At 47.5% G+C, this 18752-nt stretch overlaps 1 protein-coding gene and 1 long non-coding RNA gene across 5 annotated transcripts in view; both read right to left on the bottom strand.

Annotated features, from left to right (window-relative positions):
* Positions 1–16428, bottom strand: part of CLSTN1 (calsyntenin 1) — a 91275-nt gene extending 74847 nt beyond the window's left edge. For all 4 annotated transcript variants that reach the window (XM_058719179.1, XM_058719182.1, XM_058719180.1 and 1 more), the window contains exon 1: positions 16108–16428. In XM_058719179.1, coding sequence (XP_058575162.1) covers positions 16108–16198 — 91 coding nt within the window. In that variant the 5' untranslated portion in view covers positions 16199–16428. The remainder of the gene's footprint in view (positions 1–16107) is intronic.
* LOC131505520 (uncharacterized) lies at positions 2199–3975 on the bottom strand. The gene is made up of 2 exons (XR_009258437.1): positions 3333–3975; positions 2199–3095 (listed from the first exon to the last, which is right to left on the bottom strand). It is a non-coding gene; the product is annotated as an uncharacterized LOC131505520 (long non-coding RNA).
* Positions 16429–18752: the final 2324 nt, after the last annotated feature.

The following is an 18752-nucleotide window of genomic DNA, read 5'->3' as shown; positions in this document are numbered from 1 at the left end:
GTGCTGACGGCTCAGAGGCTGGAGTCTGCTTCGGATTCTGCGCCTCCTTCGCTCTCTGCCCCTCCCCCACTCATGCTCTCTCTCTCTCTCTCTCTCTCTGTCAAAAATAAACATTAAAAAAATTTTTAAATCCACTCCAATTTCATAATCACTCCTGACTCAACTGCACATAAAAGGTTCCTACCAAGTCACTCAAGTTTATGCTTTCGGAATATTCTTTATTACAGAGAGAAAGGGGGTTAAAGACACTCTAGATGGGGCTCCACATATTCCTGCTTTTCATATTCTGAGCTATAAAAATATACTGACAACAATAACCACTTCAGTTGTTTCCTCTTTGGTAAAATGGGCTGAATGGGTCAAATTAATTCTAAAATCCTTTCCATTTAGGAATTCTAGCCATGTAATCCAGAACCTGTTTCCTTTTTTTCAAATCTGCATATTTTTAGGTTTCCAGGTTTAAAAAAGTACTTAATGTCCTAATGCAATAATATACAAGTAACCAGAGATTATTTAAGAGGGAAGAGAAGTTGTCAGGTTTTAAAAATAAGAGGACTGGGCCGCCTGGCTGGCTCTAGTCGGTGGAGCGTGCGAATCTTGATCTCGGGGTTGTGAGTTTGAGCCCTGAGTTGGGTGCAGAGATTACTTAAACATAGTATCTTTTAGAAAAACAAAAAGTAAACTAGAAGTAAAGGACTTACCGTAAAAGGGGAAAAGGAATTAGATGACCTTTCAAGAGGAAGGTGGATTTATGGAATGTAGTCCAACCAAGAACGAGATCAAAAGTATCGCCAACCCAACTGACCAGCCATTCCCACTAGCCATTCCTAACTAGCCATTCCCAACTAACCATGTCCCATTCCCAGACAGGCACTTATGCATAACTTACTCCAGATTCTGAGAGAACTCCAAAACGACTTCCTTTATTTATTGTGATAGTTATAAAAATCACTTTTACAATGAAATCAGCCATTTAAAGATCTCAAAAGGGCCATCTTATGAGGAAACACAAAGATGGTCATCTTTCCTTTTTTTAGTACTGAATTAAAAAAAAAAAAAAAAGTTGATTTTTTTTTTCCAGATCTCATTCTAGAAATACTAATCAAGTGAGTAAGTGCACACTCCCAAAGACACAGCCCAAAAAATCTGACTGTCACATCTTCTTCTACTTTTTCACGTATTCTGGCCTCTTCCCTCATTAAAAACACGTCCTCTGGTAAAATTTAAACAAAAGCCACAGTAATAAACCACAGGCACACAGATCCTGATTCCTCACGCGCAGGATACCGGCTGCCTACCTAGCCGTAAAGGCCCCTCACCGGGCGGCAGCAAAACGTGACGTTACAGGCGAGTCCAGCCGGGGGCCAGACTACACTCGGGTCTTCGACGCTCAAGAAAGCAAGTGACAATGTAACTAGAGAGAGACAGGATTATAGGAACCGGTCGAATCAACTCTAGTTTCTGTCTCTCTCTCTCTTTAAATAAATCCTTTGCAAGCTGTGCCTTCTACTTCGTCTATTATTTAGAAGCAAATTACAGGCAACGTATCCCTCAACTGTATTTTGACCATCAACCACTGTCCTAAAGCAGCAGTTATCAGGATGTGGTCCGAGAACTCCTGGGGGCCCCCAAGACCCTTTTAGGAAGTCCTTCGCAAAGCCCTCCCTTCAGCTACGTATTTGTGCGAGGCGAAATGTTCTTCATCTGCTTCAACCCAACGACAGACAGCAAGGGGTTGACTACAGGGTCCGGCGGACTTCTCTTACCCCCACATTAAAGAAATTGGCACTAATGGAAAACAATGCCAGTCTTCTTACTGAGAAGACCTACTTCTACCGGTTTTTGTTTTGGAAAATACAGTTACGTTTCATTAAAAATATGTTACCCAACTACATTTCAATTTCAATACATGTATATCATGTTATCATTTAACGGGTTTATTGTTGCTCTTTTAAATAAGTTCAGAAATATTTTAATAGGTTCTCAGTTTAATTTCTAAGAGTAAATATGGATAGATAAAATCCACATAAACACAACCTCTTCAAAGTCTTCAATAATTTCTGAGAGCACAGGGTTCCTGTGACCACACAGCCTGGGAGCCCTACAGGATTAGACAGATCCTACTACATCCTTCTAACGAACATACCCACCACGCCCAGGACAAACGTCTAACGAACGACACCGAGAGAGTTACAAAACAACTTGTATAAAATTTTATTTTGTTTCAAACTTTGACTATGATTATACATTTTTACAAGGCAAAAGCATCTGGAGATATACACAAAAGGATTAAGACTACCGATCCCACAGACGCAGTATTTTTAGGTCATGTTAACCTATTCTTTTTTGTACTCAATCGTATTTTTCTTTTTCTACCACGTGGAGGTAACAGCATTTCCCAAACTGCTCTATGGCACAGTGGGGTCATGAAAAGAGCCCACGGTAAAGTGAGTTGGATGAATGTGGGTTATTATCCCCCACCACACGCCCCCGGCAACTCTTCAACACAGTCTGCTAAAGGTTCTGGGAAGTCCAACAGCAAGGAAACCCGCCTGACAGCATTTCCCAAACGTAGGCAACTGATAGACCCCTCTAAGCAAGCAACACCTACCCATGTAACATCCTTAGGCAAACACCGCGTGAGAGATCATCCGATACAACAAAGTGAAGAGGGGCCTGCAGCCATCCTTTACCGTGACGGTTAGAAGTCACCACATCACTGGGGTGCCTGGGTGGCTCAGTTGGTTAAGCGTCCGACTTTGGCTCGGGTCGTGGTCTCGCGGTTCGCGGGTTCGAGCCCCACATCAGGTTCTGTGCTGACAGCTTGGAGCCTGCTTTGGATTATGTGTCTCCCTCTCTCGAGAGCATATGCTCTCTCTCTGCCCCTCCCCTGCTCACACTCTCTCTCTCAAAAATAAATGTAAAAAAAAAAAAAAGTCACATCACCATTATTTAGAATGGATGACCTCTAGGACACAAGACGTACAAATCCAATCAAGAATATTTGAAGGCCATTAAAAAAAAATTTTTTTTTTAAAAAGGGGCTCCCGGGTGCCTCAGTTGGTTGAGCGTCGGACCTCGGCTCAGGTCATGATCTCACGGCTCGCGAGTTCGAGCCCTGTGTCTGGCTCTGCGCCGACAGCTCAGAGCCTGGAGCCTGCTTCGGATTCTGTGTCTCTCTCTGACCCTCCCCCATTCATGTTCTGTCTCTGTCTCAAAAATAAATAAACGTTAAAAAAAATTTTTTTTTAAAAAGAATATTTGAGGGTCAGAGCACCTGGGTGGCTCAGTCCGTTAAGCGTCCAACTCTTGATCTTGGCTCAGGTAATGACCTCACAGTCTTGGGAGTTCGAGCCCTGAGTCAGGCTCTGCGCTGGCTGCTTAGGATTCTCTCCCCCTCTCTCTCTCCCCACCCCCACTCACACTCTGTCTCTGTCAAAATAAATATATAAACTTAAAAAAAAAAGAATATCTGGGGGCTATGGAAACCACCTTTTTTACATTTGCTTCAGCAAAATACCTCTGCAAGGAGTAAATTTAATTTGTATACATTTTAGAACCTGGACAATTCAAGGAACGATTTTATTTTATTTTTTTAAGTTTATTTATTTATTTTGAGAGAGAGAGAGCAAGCATGAGCGGCGGAGGGATAGAGGGAAGCCCAAGCAGGTTCTGCCCCATCCGCACGGAGCCCGACACAGGCTCAAAATCATGGACCGTGAGATCATAACCCGGGACAAAATCAAGAGTTAGACACTCAACCCACTGAGCCGCCCAGACGCCCCCCTAAATGGCAATTCTTAAGTACAATTTTCTTTGATGAAAAACATAAAGCATATTTGATCACAAGTCATTCCTTTAAATGATGCACGTTATCAGTTAGTTTCTCTGAACAGGGTGACTGGCACACACGGGCAGTTCTTGGTGTGGCGGACACACAGCTGCTGGCAGAAGGCTCACCGGGCGGGTCGTGCCTCTCCGCCCCCCCCCCCCCCCGCAACCCCCTCCACCCCCCCAACCCCCGCCCCCGCCCCCCCTGCAGTGCTGACACCCGGCCACCAGGGGGCCTTGCTGGCCCACGTCCCCCCTCTTCTGCTCCCTTCCTTTCCAAGATCACAACGAACAGGCCGCATTCCCTCTCGTCCCTCTCACAGGTCAGATCCCTTCCAAGTCAAGTCACCTCTTCGGTCCAGCTGCGAACCAGGAGTGACTGATCACGGCTGATGCTCCCCACAAAATTGTCTCAAGTTACTGTACTGCTTCAAGACCTACTCACCACGTCTTAAGTAGCACTTCATCAGCGGTTTATAAAATTATTAACACTGTAATGGTGTGTGTGCCGTGTTTTACTCTAAATTTGCCTGGTTTTCACTTGGGTTACGGGTTAGACAGGTTTCTGGCGATCACTTTAAGAGCTTAAACAGTTTAAAACAAAGTTTCTGGGGGAAATGCAATGTGAGTTCTAACTTCAATTCCTAACAGACGGATATGAATTGCCTTTTCAAGTCATCTGGGCATCAGAAACGGGTCCCAGGAAACAATGCGTCAAGTCAAAGCTAGGACAGGGCGCCTGGGCAGCTCGGTCGGTTAAGCATCTTGACTTCGGCTCAAGTCATGATCTCGCAGTTCGTGAGTTCGAGCCCCACGTCAGGCTCTGTGCTGACAGCTCCGAGCCTGGGGCCTGCTTCGGATTCTGTGTCTCCCTCTCTGCCCCTCCCCTGCTCATGCTTTCTCCCTCTCACTCTCAAAAATAAATAAACACTTAAAAAAAAATTTTTTTTTAAGTCAAAGCTAGGTTAATGCAGTTGACAAACGGTCACTAGAAGTCAGTACAGAGCTGAGGTGGTCAAGAAGCTTCAGCTCAGAGGGACTTCACTGTACCCAGGCAATTGAACATGAGAATAAAGAAATACAATGTGCCTGAACATTCAGGAGATAAGATCTCCATCTGACCGGATCTGAACATGGACTAACTTTTGTTAGCCACTGCTGAGGGCTTCTCTGTTGCTGGGGCTCCATCGCTGCCCAGTGCACCAGCCTGCCTCAATTTGCCTGCCTATACTTGGATTTCCAAGAGATAAGAAGGTACAGGCAGGACTGGGGCGCCTGGGTGGCTCCATCAGGTAAGCGTCCAACTTTGGCCCACAGTTCATGAGTTCGAGCCCTGCATCAGGCTCTGTGCTGACAGCTCAGAGCCTGGAGACTGCTTTGGATTCTATGTCTCCCTCTCTCTGCCCCTCCCCCACTCGCTCTCCGTCTCTCAAAAAAAAAAAAGGTACAGTCAGGACTGCTCTGTTCCAAGTCAAGGATTTTACCCCAAATCCCTATCTGCTCTCCTATACCAATGAGCTGAGTTACCAGATAAAAAAAAGAAATTTCAGGAAACCCTTCTAGCCTTCATCCTTCAGTCCTAAATCACCAAAGCCTGGCCAAAGTGGCCCATATTTGCTTTCTCACTGCCCCTGGCTTCATTCTGTCCATCAGCACTGAAAACCATGTAAACACATACTTAATAGGAAAAGAAAAAAATGCAACAAAGATATACTTGCCTTATGCATTACTTTTTCAAAGTAAATATATGCTAATAATCACCTATCTAAAACATGTCCTCAAACAAATATTAATGTTGTGGTTGTTACTAATTAAAGTCACCATCAAGGGGAAAGGGAAGAGGTTGTGATATTATCCACTGGTACATGTTCCTCCAGTGAGAAAAGGTTTAAAAATGACCAAGTTCATAAAAAAAAAAAAGCATCTGAATCACTTTCTATTCTGGGTTTTGTATGTTTAGATGCTTATTAGTCGCACCTCTTAATTAAACAAGAAAATGTTTCTTACGCTTGGGCATGGACTTTTTAAAACTCCTGTCAAATGCAAATGCTTCATTCAAGAACCTTGAGCAGGTATTAAAGGGTATCTTACAAACAACTCAGAAGCAAGATCAAAAACGTTGCCAATTCAGGGCTTTATAACACACACTGGGGATTATTGAGGTACCCTGCCATTATCACAGCGCTAGTGACTGAGGTGTTCCTGTACCGAGAATGGCTGCTGCCCACCTTTTAATCCCCGCCCCGTCCCTTTAATAACTGCAGCCCCAGTGAGTCCAGCCTAGGAAGAAAATTCAATTCAGGCTAGTGCATTTTGCTACTTATTAGCCACTCTGATAAACGTTTGGAAAGCGTAGCAAAAAAAAAAAAAAAAAAAAAGATTAGGGATTATCCAAGAATTTTAATTATTTCTGTAGTCCTCGTTACTGATTGCCTAAGTAATAGGAAACTGGCATGAATTAGTCAAGGCGTTTTAAAAGTAAACGTAGTCTGCCGACGCCAAGGCTTTAATCCCCCAAAACAACGTTGACCCTATTCTTCAATTAGCTTCTACCTGTGATCTGCGGACACTGTTGTAATTCAAGTATACTCGGCTTCTACCAGGCCATCAGGAGAGAAGAGGGTAACCCCCCACGCTGAGGCCACCGGAGAACACAGTCTTGCCTTGAGGAGGGGGGGAGGGCGGTGCTGGGAAGGACAGGGGTTGGGAGTGGGGGGGAGGGGGAGTGCTGCTGAGGAGAGCAGGGCATCAGCTGGTTTCTCTGAGAAAGTCCAGAGGACCAAGGCTCTGGTGAAAACCTCAGGGCCAGGCCCACGTTCTGAATATTAATACCCTGCCCTGTAAGTCTATCAATATTCAAGACAGTGTCCTGGGTTTGCTGGGCCCCATGTTGGTTCAATGCTCTTTGTCGTCTTGAAATTATTAGTAAGTTTTGAGCAAAGGGACCCACACTTTGATTTTGCACTTGGCCCCACGTATCACGCAGCTGGTCCTCTCCGTATTCATCACTAACTACATCCGAAAATACACAACATCAAATGTGACTGGATTCTGCATTTCAGAGGGAATAAATTATGTCCTTTAAAAGTCACTTAAGAGACAACTTCACACAAATCATTCTCGAGTTTTACAGATCTTCAATTTAAGTTTATGACACTTAATTTTTTTCTTGGCGATCCTTAACATCAAACTACTGTATAACCTGAGAAGAAAAACTTCCAGGATTATGAAGAGCTCAGAACAAATGTGTGTGTTACACTCTGGTCTTCAACAGAGATGCCAATCTTATTTACTAAGTTTAAAATTCACTTTGAATCTAAAGACAGATTTCTTTTTTTTTTTTTTCAACGTTTTTTATTTATTTTTGGGACAGAGAGAGACAGAGCATGAACGGGGGAGGGGCAGAGAGAGAGGGAGACACAGAAGCGGAAACAGGCTCCAGGCTCCGAGCCATCAGCCCAGAGCCTGACGCGGGGCTCGAACTCACGGACCGCGAGATCGTGACCTGGCTGAAGTCGGACGCTTAACCGACTGCGCCACCCAGGCGCCCCTAAAGACAGAGATTTCTAAGTGCTTCATACCATTAAAGACTGGATAAATAACAAATAGCTACTTAAATAAAACCAAAGGACCAGACAAAGTAATTTACTTCAACAAAGCCTATTTTTAAGCCAATGAGAAGAACAAAAATGTAATGAATGAAGAAACATCACATTCTTTTTAAGTTTTTTTTTTTTTTTTTTTTTGAGAGAGAGAGAGAGAGAGAGAGAGAGAGCGAGCAAGCGTGCACCAGTGGGGTAGGTAGGGGCAGAGAGGGACAGAGAGAGAGAATCCCAAGCAGGCTCCATGCTGTCAGCACACAGCCCGATGTGGGCTCGAACTCACAAACCGTGAGATCGGGACCTGAGCCAAAAAAACAAGAGTTGGACGCCTAACCGACTGAGCCACCGGGCGCCCCAAGAAGCATCATATCCTAAACTAGTTGGTTAAGAATTCTAGCGTTTCGTCTGGTTGCTTTCAGAGAGTGCAACCCTGCTCCTGGAACCTGGGGGCTCCCCCTGCTTGTCCCCCAGCCGTGGGGTCTGTACCGTAGGAGCTCATTCCTCAGATCACAGCCAGAAATCAGGGCCTGGGGTGGGATGCAGTCTGCAGAAGGGCTCAGCCTTTCTTAAAGTGAGCGGTGGTGAAAACGAAGTTGCGGGGCCAGACGCGACAGAAACCTGCAGGGTTGGTAAACTCCAGACCTAAGGAAAGCCGACTCAAGTCTTTACACCGTAAGGAAAGCATTGCTTTTGTGCTAGCAGGTGCCCACGCTGAGTGATCAAATGTCAGGGAAGTGCGGGAAACGTCTGTGTTTACAGGGAAGGCTGGTGCAGAGGGCACCTTTCAACGCTGGAAATGATATGGGAGACGATGGTGGAGGAAGAACTGGTTGGATGAAATGCCAGTTATCACTAGAGCAGAAAACATCAGCAACTTAAAACTCTGCTAAGAAAACTCAGACAACTGTGAAATATGTATCTGATTAGGAAAAAAAAAAGCTCCCAGGAGTGATTACCGAGGTCAAGAGTGAGTGTAAGACGGTGTGGCCACTTTGGGAACCGTTCCGCGGCTCCCCAAAACGTTAAACGGGGTCACCACACAACCCGGCAATTCCACTCTTCGGCGTACACCCAGGAGAACGGAAAACGTACGTCCACACAAAGCCTGTGCACAAAGGTTCACGGCAGCATTACTCACTGTAGCCACAAAATGGAAAAACCACCCAAATGTCCATCAACTGATGAACAGACAAACAAAACGTGGTATCCATACAAAGAAATATTGTCTTAGTCTGTTTCAGCTGCCAAAACAAAATGCCATAGACGGGGTGGCTTAGAAACCACAGAAATGTCGTTTCTCACAGATCTGGAGGCTGGTAAGTCCGAGGTCCAGGTGCCAGCATGTAAGTTCTGGTGAGATCCCTCTTCCGGTTTGCAGATGGCCATCTTCTCACGGTGTCTTCACTCGGTGGGAACCGCAAGGGGAGCCCTCTGGCTTCTCTGAGGAACTCATCCCACTCACGAGGGCCCTACCCTCATGCCCTAATCACCTCTCGAAAGCCCCATCTCCAAGTACCATGATACCGGGGATTAGGTTTCAACATATGGATCCCAGAGGGACACAAACCTAGGGCAAACGTGATTCAGCCATAAAAAGGAATGAAGTTCTGGTACCTGCTACGACATGGGTGAACCTTGAAAATATCAAGTGAAAGGAGCTCTTTACAAATAGGCCACGTCGTGTATGATTCCAGTGATACGACATGTCCAGAAGAGGCCGATCCACAGAGACAGAAAGTAGATTAGTGGTTACCAGGAGCTGGGGGGAAGGGGAACTCAGAGTGACGGCTGAGGACCATGGGGTTCCTCTTCGGGATGTCAAAAATGTCTGAAAATGGGGTGCCTGGCTGGCTCAGTCTGTAAACATGCAACTTCTGATCTCAGGGTCATGAGTTCGAGCTCCACGTTGGGTATAGAGATTACTTTAAAAAAAAAAAAAAAAAAAAGGTTCCAAAATTAGTGGTGATCTTTACACAGTTTTGTGAATATACCAAAATCACTGAAATGTGTGCTTTAAAAGGGTGAATCTTGGGGTGTCTGGGTGGCTTAGTCAGCTAAACACCAGACTCTTGATTTTGGCTCAGGTCACAATCTCATGGTTGGTGAGTTCGAGCCCCACGCTGGCTCCACACTGACAGCACAGAGCCTGCTTGGGATTCTCTGTCTCCCCCTCTCTCTCTCCTTCTCCCCAACTCGCACTCTCTCTCTCTCTCTCTCTCTCAAAATAAATATACTTTTTTTTTTTTTAAAAAGGGTGAACTTTATGGAATGTGAATTGCTTTTCAATAAAGCCGTTTAAAATTTTAAAAAAGAAGGATGCCCGGCTGGCTCAGTTGGTAGAGGGTCCAACTCCTGGTCTCAGCATTGTGAGTTTGAGCCCCACGTTGAGTGTAGAGATGACTTAAAAATAAAAATCTTAAGGGGCACCTGGGGTGGCTCAGTTGGTTAAGCGTCCAACTTTGGCCCAGGGCATCATCTCTCAGTTCATGAGTTCGAGCTGTGCATCGGGCTCTCTGCTGTCAGGGAGGAGCCTGCTTCGGATCCTCTGTCCCCCTTTCTCTCTGCTCCTCCCCTGCTTGTGTGCCCATGCTCACACACACACACACACACACACACACACACACACGCATGCTCTCTCTCTCTCTTTCTCGCTCTCAAAAATAAATATCTTTAAAAAAAAAAGATTCTTTAAAAAAAAATTTTTTTTAAGGGATGAAGGAAAGAAAAGAAAGTCTTCTTCTGTACTAAACAGTGATTCTAAGAAAATACAGATCTGGGGCGCCTGGGTGGCGCAGTCGGTTGAGCGTCCAACTTCAGCCAGGTCACGATCTCGCGGTCCGTGAGTTCGAGCCCCGCGTCAGGCTCTGGCCTGATGGCTCGGAGCCTGGAGCCTGTTTCCGATTCTGTGTCTCCCTCTCTCTCTGCCCCTCCCCCGTTCATGCTCTGTCTCTCTCTGTCCCAAAAATAAATAAAAAACGTTGAAAAAAAAATTAAAAAAAAAAAAAAGAAAATACAGATCAAGGCAGACTTGAAAAGTAGCAGACTCTGAAGCTGTTGTCACAAGAGACTCAGACGAGTCCAAAACAAACTAGAAGAGAATACTCACGTCTGACCTCAGGTAAAAGAGGCAAACACGATTCCTCCTTTACCAGCTATTTACTGGGGTTCTGGAACAGGAGGTGCGTTTCATAGGGTTTTGTTCTAACTTCAGTTATTGTGAAGTAAATGATTTTGCACCTAAAACTTTAAAAATGAAAAAGCCTTAGCAACACATCTTATGAGAAACTTGAATCTAAAATAATATCATTCTACAGCTAAACACGAGAATGAACAAAAATATGCCTAAAACACAGAGGAGAGAGAACCTACCAAATCAGGGACAAACAGGGGCACCTTGGATGACTCAGTCGGTTAAGTGTCCAACTTTGGCTCATCAGATCATGATCTAGGGGTTCAGGAGTTCAAGCCCCACGTCGGGCTCTATGCTGACAGCTCAGAGCCTGGAGCCTGCTTAAGATTCTGTCTCCCTCGCTCTCTGCCCCTCCCCCACTTGTGCTCTGCCTCAGCCTCTCTCTCTCACAAAAGTAAATAAACATTTTAAAAAATGTATTAAAAAACAAAAATTAGGGATAAACAAATGCAGTATCCCAATTCCTAGGTGGTGGTGGCTCCACGAAAAAACAGGCAAGGTACATCAGCCTGACAGCAAGCAGGTGAAGGTCACAGTCCAAGGGTTCCCATCTCCGGCCTTTGCAAAGTCTCTGCTGGTTATCAAAATACCACTTTTGCTTTGTTTTTCTTGGTCAGTCAGATTCCCCACCCATCCTGAACCCGTATTTCTGAAGCTCTACCACAATATGTATTTTGTAACGAAATCGATTACCTTGAATCCTACTTAGAGAAGACGTAACATATCTTCAAATATCTCTGATCTAACCAAATGAAGACCACAGAAAAAACAAGGTGTATTTTTTTAAAAAGCGTAATGAGGGGCGCCTGGGTGGCGCAGTCGGTTAAGCGTCCGACTTCAGCCAGGTCACGATCTCACGGCCTGTGAGTTCGAGCCCCGCGTCAGGCTCTGTGCTGACAGCTCAGAGCCTGGAGCCTGTTTCCGATTCCGTGTCTCCCTCTCTCTCTGCCCCTCCCCTGTTCATGCTCTGTCTCTCTCTGTCCCAAAGATAAATAAAAAGCGTTGGAAAAAAAAAAAAAAAAAAATTAAAAAAAAAAAAAAAAAAAAAAAAAAAAAAGCGTAATGATCCCAAACCTCAATTAACCGGAATATGGGAGAAATAGACTCTCGCTGATATTCAGACCTATTTCGTTTCAACTTTTAAACAAAAACTTTACCACCGCCCACCCCACCCTGCCGAAATGGTATTTTCCTGCCTCAGAAAGCAATAATAAAAATAATTCAATCTTTTTTAAAAAAATGTCTTAAAACTTTAACATCCTCACTTGAAACACTAAGAGTTGGTCTCAAAGCATTTTGCAGTCAGAAGAAGGACTGTAGTTAACTGAAGGTTCCAGTTAACTGAGTTAAAGCTCTTAAACTGGCATCCTTCCAGAATTATTAATTTTATCATTTCTTTAGCAATTATAGGTCTCCTGTGTGAAATAAATGACCTTTACTCCCGCAAATACAAACGTGAGATTAATAAGCATAATATTGAAGTCTATACTCAAATGACTTTTCCTCAAAGTTGGTTCTGAAAAACAAGGTAATAAAAGAAGAAACCATTTTCCAAAAAAAGCAGAGAATTACAGTATTTTTAAGAAGTAGGCTCAAAGTGGTAGCCACAAAGCTACAGCCTTCAAGAGCTGCTACAGATTTTTACGATCTAATATCTCCAACACTGCAATCAACAGGTCACTGAAAAAATCACCTATTAATCAATTTCTATGCCCACATTGCAGAATTTAAGTTTGTTTTATACTCTGTAATGCCTCTTTCAGCATGTAACATTTATCTGTCAGATGAAAAAAAAAACAGGACATAAAAGTCCTATGCTGTTGGGGCGCCTGGGTGGCTCAGTCGGTTAAGCCTCCGACTTCAGCTCAGGTCACGATCTCGCGGTCCGTGAGTTCGAGCCCCGCGTCGGGCTCTGGGCTGACAGCTCGGAGCCTGGAGCCTGCTTCCGATTCTGTGTCTCCCTCTCTCTCTGCCCCTCCCCCATTCATGCTCTGTCTCTCTCTATCTCAAAAATAAAAAAAAATAAACGTTAAAAAAAAAAAAAAGTCCTATGCTGTCAAAACGGATAGGTGTCCGTCCAATCACTCAACAAATACTGAGTACCTACAGGTACTATGTGGGGGTGACAGGATTCACACACACACAAAACACACCAAACACCTGTCCACCTTGGAAGGGCCAATGTCCTAGTGAGGGGAGCCAGACAATAAACAAAATAGAGGGGTAGAATGGGGTTAAGTGCTACGGAAAGAGAAAAAAAAAAAAAATGAGGCAGGGAAGGGAGGATTCGGGGGTTCACAGAGAGATGTCATTTCACACACGAAGGTGGGGAGAGGCCTCACTGAGAAGTCCGTGTACAAACCGGAAAATAACAATGAATATTATTTCTTTGGCTTTGAAATGCAGTCCACGATAGCATTTTTTAAAAATACTCCTGGGGCGCCTGGGTGGCTCAGTTGGTCAAGCATCTGACTTCAGCTCAGGTCACCATCTCATGGTTCAATGGGTTCCAGCCCCGCACCTGGCTCTGTGCTGACAGCTCAGAGCCGAGAACCTGCTTGGGATTCTGTGTCTCCCTCTCTCTGCCCCTCCCCTGCTCATGCTCTGTCTCTCTCTCTCTCTCTCTGTCTCAAAAATAAATAAACATTAAAAAAAAAAAAAAATACTCCTAAGCTTTCTATAGTCTCTATTTCAACTTATTTCCTGATCATTGACTGACTGCCTGGAGAGAAAGCAAGCAGCCTAGGGCATGCCAAGGATATGCCTGATATTTTGATTTACTCGATGTTTTTTAAGAACTACAGCTACAAACCAAAATCTGGACTTCTCTATTAAACAACTAATTAATAGTCAAAATGCAGTTTCTATTACAAACCCTAACATTCTCTCCAGCAATTTATACTGGTATTTACCCCATTAATAATTATTAGAGTATGACCGGAAGCTCATATCAGCTCTCTTGCAGCAATAAAAAAAGTCAGCTATTTGGGGCGCCTGCGTGGCTCAGTTGGTTGACCATCTGACTTCAGCTCAGGTCATGATCTCAAGGTTTGTGGGTTTGAGCCCTGCGTTGGGCTCTCTGCAGTCGGCATGGAGAGGTCAAGCTTGGGATCCTCTGTCCCCCCCTCTCTCTCTGCCCCTCCATACTCTCTCTCTCTCTCTCAAAAATAAACCTTTAAAAAAACTACAGAAATTGTTTACAAAGTCAAGTATTAGTTGAAATGATCACCTTTAAAATGAACCCACAGAGGGGGCGCCTGGGTGGCTTGGTTGGTTAAGTGTCCGACTTCGGCTCAGGTCATGATCTCACGGTCCGAGAGTTCGAGCCCCGCGTCGGGCTCTGTGCTGACCGCTCAGAGCCTGGAGCCTGTTTCAGATTCTGTGTCTCCCTCTCTCTCTGCCCCTCCCCTGTTCATGCTCTGTCTCTCTCTGTCTCAAAAATAAATAAATGTGGGGCGCCTGGATGGCGCAGTCGGTTAAGCGTCCGACTTCAGCCAGGTCATGATCTTGCGGTCCGTGAGTTCGAGCCCCGCGTCAGGCTCTGGGCTGATGGCTCGGAGCCTGGGGCCTGTTCCCGATTCTGTGTCTCCCTCTCTCTCTGCCCCTCCCCCGTTCATGCTCTGTCTCTCTCTGTCCCAAAAATAAATTAAATAAATAAATAAATAAATAAATAAAAATAAATAAATAAAAGTTAAAAAAAATTAAAAAAAAAAATGAACCCACAGAAAGTGTCTCCACAAACATATGTAACCCCTCAAAATGAGATCATTTTATTAGCATTTCTTGTAGCATTCACAACATTTTTTACCTAGCAGGCTGGGGGAGGGGGGGGAGGCGGGGAGGGAAGCAACAAAATAACTGATGTTCAAAATGTGTTTTTATTTTGAAGACTAATTATTCTTAAGTACTATAAATGCACCAGAAAAGCTTAGAAAGTTAGCAATTTACAAAGGGCTCAGCCCTCAACACATCTTTCACGGAAGATTTCCACCATCATGAATATCTGATAGTTGAAATTTCTGTTAAGTATCCAAGTAATTCAATAATGAACAGCAAATGGAGATGAATGGACAAACGGGAAAATATGGATTTTAACAAGAAATGTTATCACCGACTAAACTAAGTACATTTGAACGGTTCCCAAAATACCCAATCCAAGCACATATTTTTGAAATGTGTGGGTTTTCCCCAAGAGAAGCAGAACTTTGACATTTTCTCTTGGATATATTAGACTTTCAGACCTCCATTCCACATCTGGAAAGAACACTTCAAACAGCTTGATACAACTTTTAAAAATCAAACTGAGGGCCATTAGACAGTGACTAAGACTTGACTATGTCCGTCAACACAATGTTAGAAATGAACTGAAAGAAGTATTCAAAGTTCATTATCATCCTCGATATGAAGAAAGGAACATGGGACAAAAGATGCATTTGCCTCTTCTGCCCTTTAATTTGTGAACACCATACTTCTCTCCATATGTCATGCCAAGAAAGAGAAAATGAGGATTCTTTTTTTTAAAGACTGCTAGTATGAAATACGACCGTTTCATCTAGCCTATCAGCCCTCTCCTCCCCCCCAGAAGATTTTTTATTAAAAATAAAAAAATCGAAAGAATAGATCCAAGGACTCTATAGACGACACCTAGATTACTTTGCTCCAAGGCCACGGAAAATGTTTACGATTCCGAGATCCATTCGGAAGCACGTATCTGCAATGCGTAAGCTTTTCGCTGGCAAGATCAGTCAATATCAGAAAGCGCGTACTGTTTAAAAGGTTAAGTGGATGAAGGTTAAAACAACAACGATCAATTCACTAAGAAATATATATATTTATATATACATTTACATATATTTTTTTTCTTTTTTTTTTTTTTTTTTTTTGCCAAGTAACCATCACGTAATTTCGGCCCTGAGGAATCCGAGAGAGGTTTCCGTTGAGGACATGTAAGCCCTCGCACGATCTAAATTACCGTCAGGAAACCTGCACCCAGGTGTCGGGAGCGGAGGAGACACGGGGTTTCTAACGCCGGGTGCGACGGCGATCGTACACCTCAATCACAATTTTCCCTTTGGGCAAAACGTGGGAGGGAGGCGAGAAGTTTCAGCCTCTGCTCGTCTGAAAACGGACAAGGTTTAAAGGACCCCGGGGGGGGGGGGGGGAGGCGGAAAGGGGCGAGGATGCGGCGTCCGCGGTGCAGCGGCCGGGAAGCGGGATCCGGGAAAGGGATGCGGAGGAGTGGGCTCTTATGTAAGCGCACACCGAAACCTGTGCGTGCGCCCCCAGCCCGGTGCACGTCCGAGCACACGACACACGTCCGCGGCCTCTCGCCGGGCTGCACCCCCGCCTGCGGGCGCCGCGGGGGAAGGGGGGGACCGACCCTCGGGCCCGCCGGCACGTCCCCCCCCCCCCCCCCCGCCCAGACCCGCGCGGCCGCCGCCCGGGGCCCGAGCCCGGCTTCCCCGCCCCGGGCCCGCCGCTTACCTCGCGTGGCCCAGACCCCGCCGCCGCTCAGCAGCCCGGCCAGCAGCAGCCAGGCGGCCGGGGCCGGCGCGAGCGCAGGGCGGCGCAGCATCGCTCGGGCTCCCGGCGCCGCGGCCGGCTCGAGGCGGGAGCGGCAGGCAGGCGTGCGGGGCGCCGAGCGGGGCTCTCGCGGCCCGGGGCCGGCTGCTTCGCGCGGCGGAGAGCTCCGGGATCCGACGAGCCGCCGCCGCGACGCTGGGCCGCGCGCTCGGGCCGCGGGCGCCCTCCCCTCCGCCGAGGCAGCGCTTGGCTGGAGGCGGCGGCAGCAACTAAGATGGCGGCGGCGCGCTCTCACGGGTCCGGCGAGGGTACCGGCGGGGGCGGGGTGGCGGCGGGAGGGGAGCGCGCGCGCGCGCGCGCGGGAGGGAGGGGCGGGGTGGCGGCGGGAGGGGCGCGCGCGCGGGAGAGGCGGGGGCGGGGCGCGCACCTCGAACCGCCGACGGAGCCCCGAGCGCGCGCCCGCGGGGCCGCGCCCGGGGAAGGGGTGGCGGCGGGGGGGGGGGGGGGAGGGTTGTCTCCCGGGCGGCTCCGGAGAGTCTGGGAGGGAGGGCTGCGCCCCCTGCCCCCGCTGCGGCCGAGAGCATCAACCCCTCGCCCCCCCCCACCCGCCACGAGTTCCCTCCCGCCTGCTCCGGAGCCAAGCGAGCCGGCCTTTCAACCCTCCGCACCCCCAGCTCCAGGGAGTGCAGACCCCGCTGGGGGGCGGGGGGGGGGGGTGCAGCCCGCCGCCCCTGTGCGCCAACACGTTGAGTCACTTTGGGCAAAGCGCGTCGCCTCCCAGAGTCCCGGTGTCCTCCTCTTCTGCCCCGTGGAGGTGGTGAGAGGGAGCCTGCGGGGTCGGGAAAGGTTTTCAAGGAGATCGAGGTCAGCGAACCGCACTTTGGAAACAGCCCAAGACTGCGCAGCACGTGCTGCGAAGGTTCAGCCCTAGGAGGGGGCATCACTGCCCCCAGGGAGTCCGCCCTGAATTTGTAACTCGAGATTCCTTTATTTGCCGAAGAAATCTGTGAGGCTGGATGGTCTTCGTGTGACGCCACTGGTCCCTTAGAAATGCAGAGATCCAAATGCATTAAGAAGGGTTCCTCCCAGGGGCTTGAGTCGTCCCCTTTTCCTTCTGCCCTGGCGCCCCCACCTTTCCTCGGCCCCTGCGACCACCCCACACTAGAGGAAAGGACTGGAACGGCCATGGATGGGCTCCTGTGCCAGGCACTGTGCCCATTACTGGCACCATTTTGCAGGTGAGGACACAGACTGAAAGGCAGAATGACATCCGCGATTGCAGGGCAACTACGGTAAAAAGAACAACCGGCCCTCAAGGACAAGGTGGTGACTCTAGGGAGACTCCAAGAGCAAAAAGTTAAATAACAATGAAATGTGAATTAGTCGAGACTGTGCTGGAAGGAGCTTTCAAAGGTGATTCAAACACTGTGATTGCCACAGCCGTGATAGCTGAGCGCAGGCTGGTGGGCTTTGTGGAGGCCAGCGTGGGGTGGGGTACAGGAGGTGGGCCCCTTGGGGGCTAGGAGAAGTAGGAGGAGAGTGGAGGACTTACATAGGAGAGTAGTGGGTCAAGTAGATTCTGGCCAAACCGGGAGGCGCCTTAAGTGACGGGAATACCCTGAACATCAGTGAACAGAGGCACGATGCGACCTGAGGGCAGTTGCAAAGCAATCTGTAATGAGCTACGCTCTTCCCTGTCCTTTGTCCCTCAAAAGCATCCCTCCACCAAGGCCTGCAAATTCCATCTCTCCTTCCCCTGTCACCCCCTTCCCTGGGTCCAAGAAGACCAGACTCCCCTTGCGTGGACCCCTCCCGTGGTACGTGCCCGGCCCCCACCATCTCCAGCCCTCACCTCCCACTCCTTCCAGCCAGCACCGCAGAATCATCCTCTCCAGGCACTGCCTTCAGGGATTCTGTTCCTGCTAGCTCCTTGTTGCCACCTTATCTGGTCCAGACAGCTCTGCCAGGCTTCCCACTCCTCCACCTCAGGCCCCACCCCGCCGACCTCAGGGCCTGCAGACTGCATCAACACTGTCTGTGCTCAAGTTCATTCCTGCCCGGGACCAGCTGTGTGTAGCACGTCCTCCCCCACCTTTGCCCTAAGTCACACGTGGGCTATCTCCTGTAGGAAGTCCTCCTGACCATCAGGCCATCCCTCCCCCATCCGCACCTGCTCTGAACCAGGCAGTCCCGGATTGATAATCTGCTACTTCGTGTGCCATTGACTAACCCACGCGTATCCTTTTCTTCTCCCCGCTGTGTTCTAGTGGAAAGGACCCAGATGGTACCATCAGACAGCACTGGACAGGAACTCTGACTGCTCCTACTACGGATGATCTTGACAAGACGCAGAACTTTGAGTCTCTTTCCTCACCTGTGAAATGGGATAGCAATACTCATTTCCTGGAGTTGTCGGAATCAAATAACGACGCGATTAAAGTGCGTCACAGAGCCTTGCACACAGTAGGTCTAAACGCACAGGAACCTCTTTTGCCCTCAGGCAACTTCTGAGCTGCTTGTATACAGCTGAACATACGGGAGGCACTCCATAAGTACTCGGTGATGAACCAAGTGAATTGCTGCGTTCATTTTTCTATTGTGGAGAT

Source organism: Neofelis nebulosa, chromosome 2 (genome assembly GCF_028018385.1).
Source record: "Neofelis nebulosa isolate mNeoNeb1 chromosome 2, mNeoNeb1.pri, whole genome shotgun sequence".
NCBI lineage: Eukaryota > Metazoa > Chordata > Mammalia > Carnivora > Felidae > Neofelis > Neofelis nebulosa.
The sequence above is the reverse complement of the archived record's forward strand: the minus strand, read 5'-3'. Positions and strand labels throughout refer to the sequence as shown.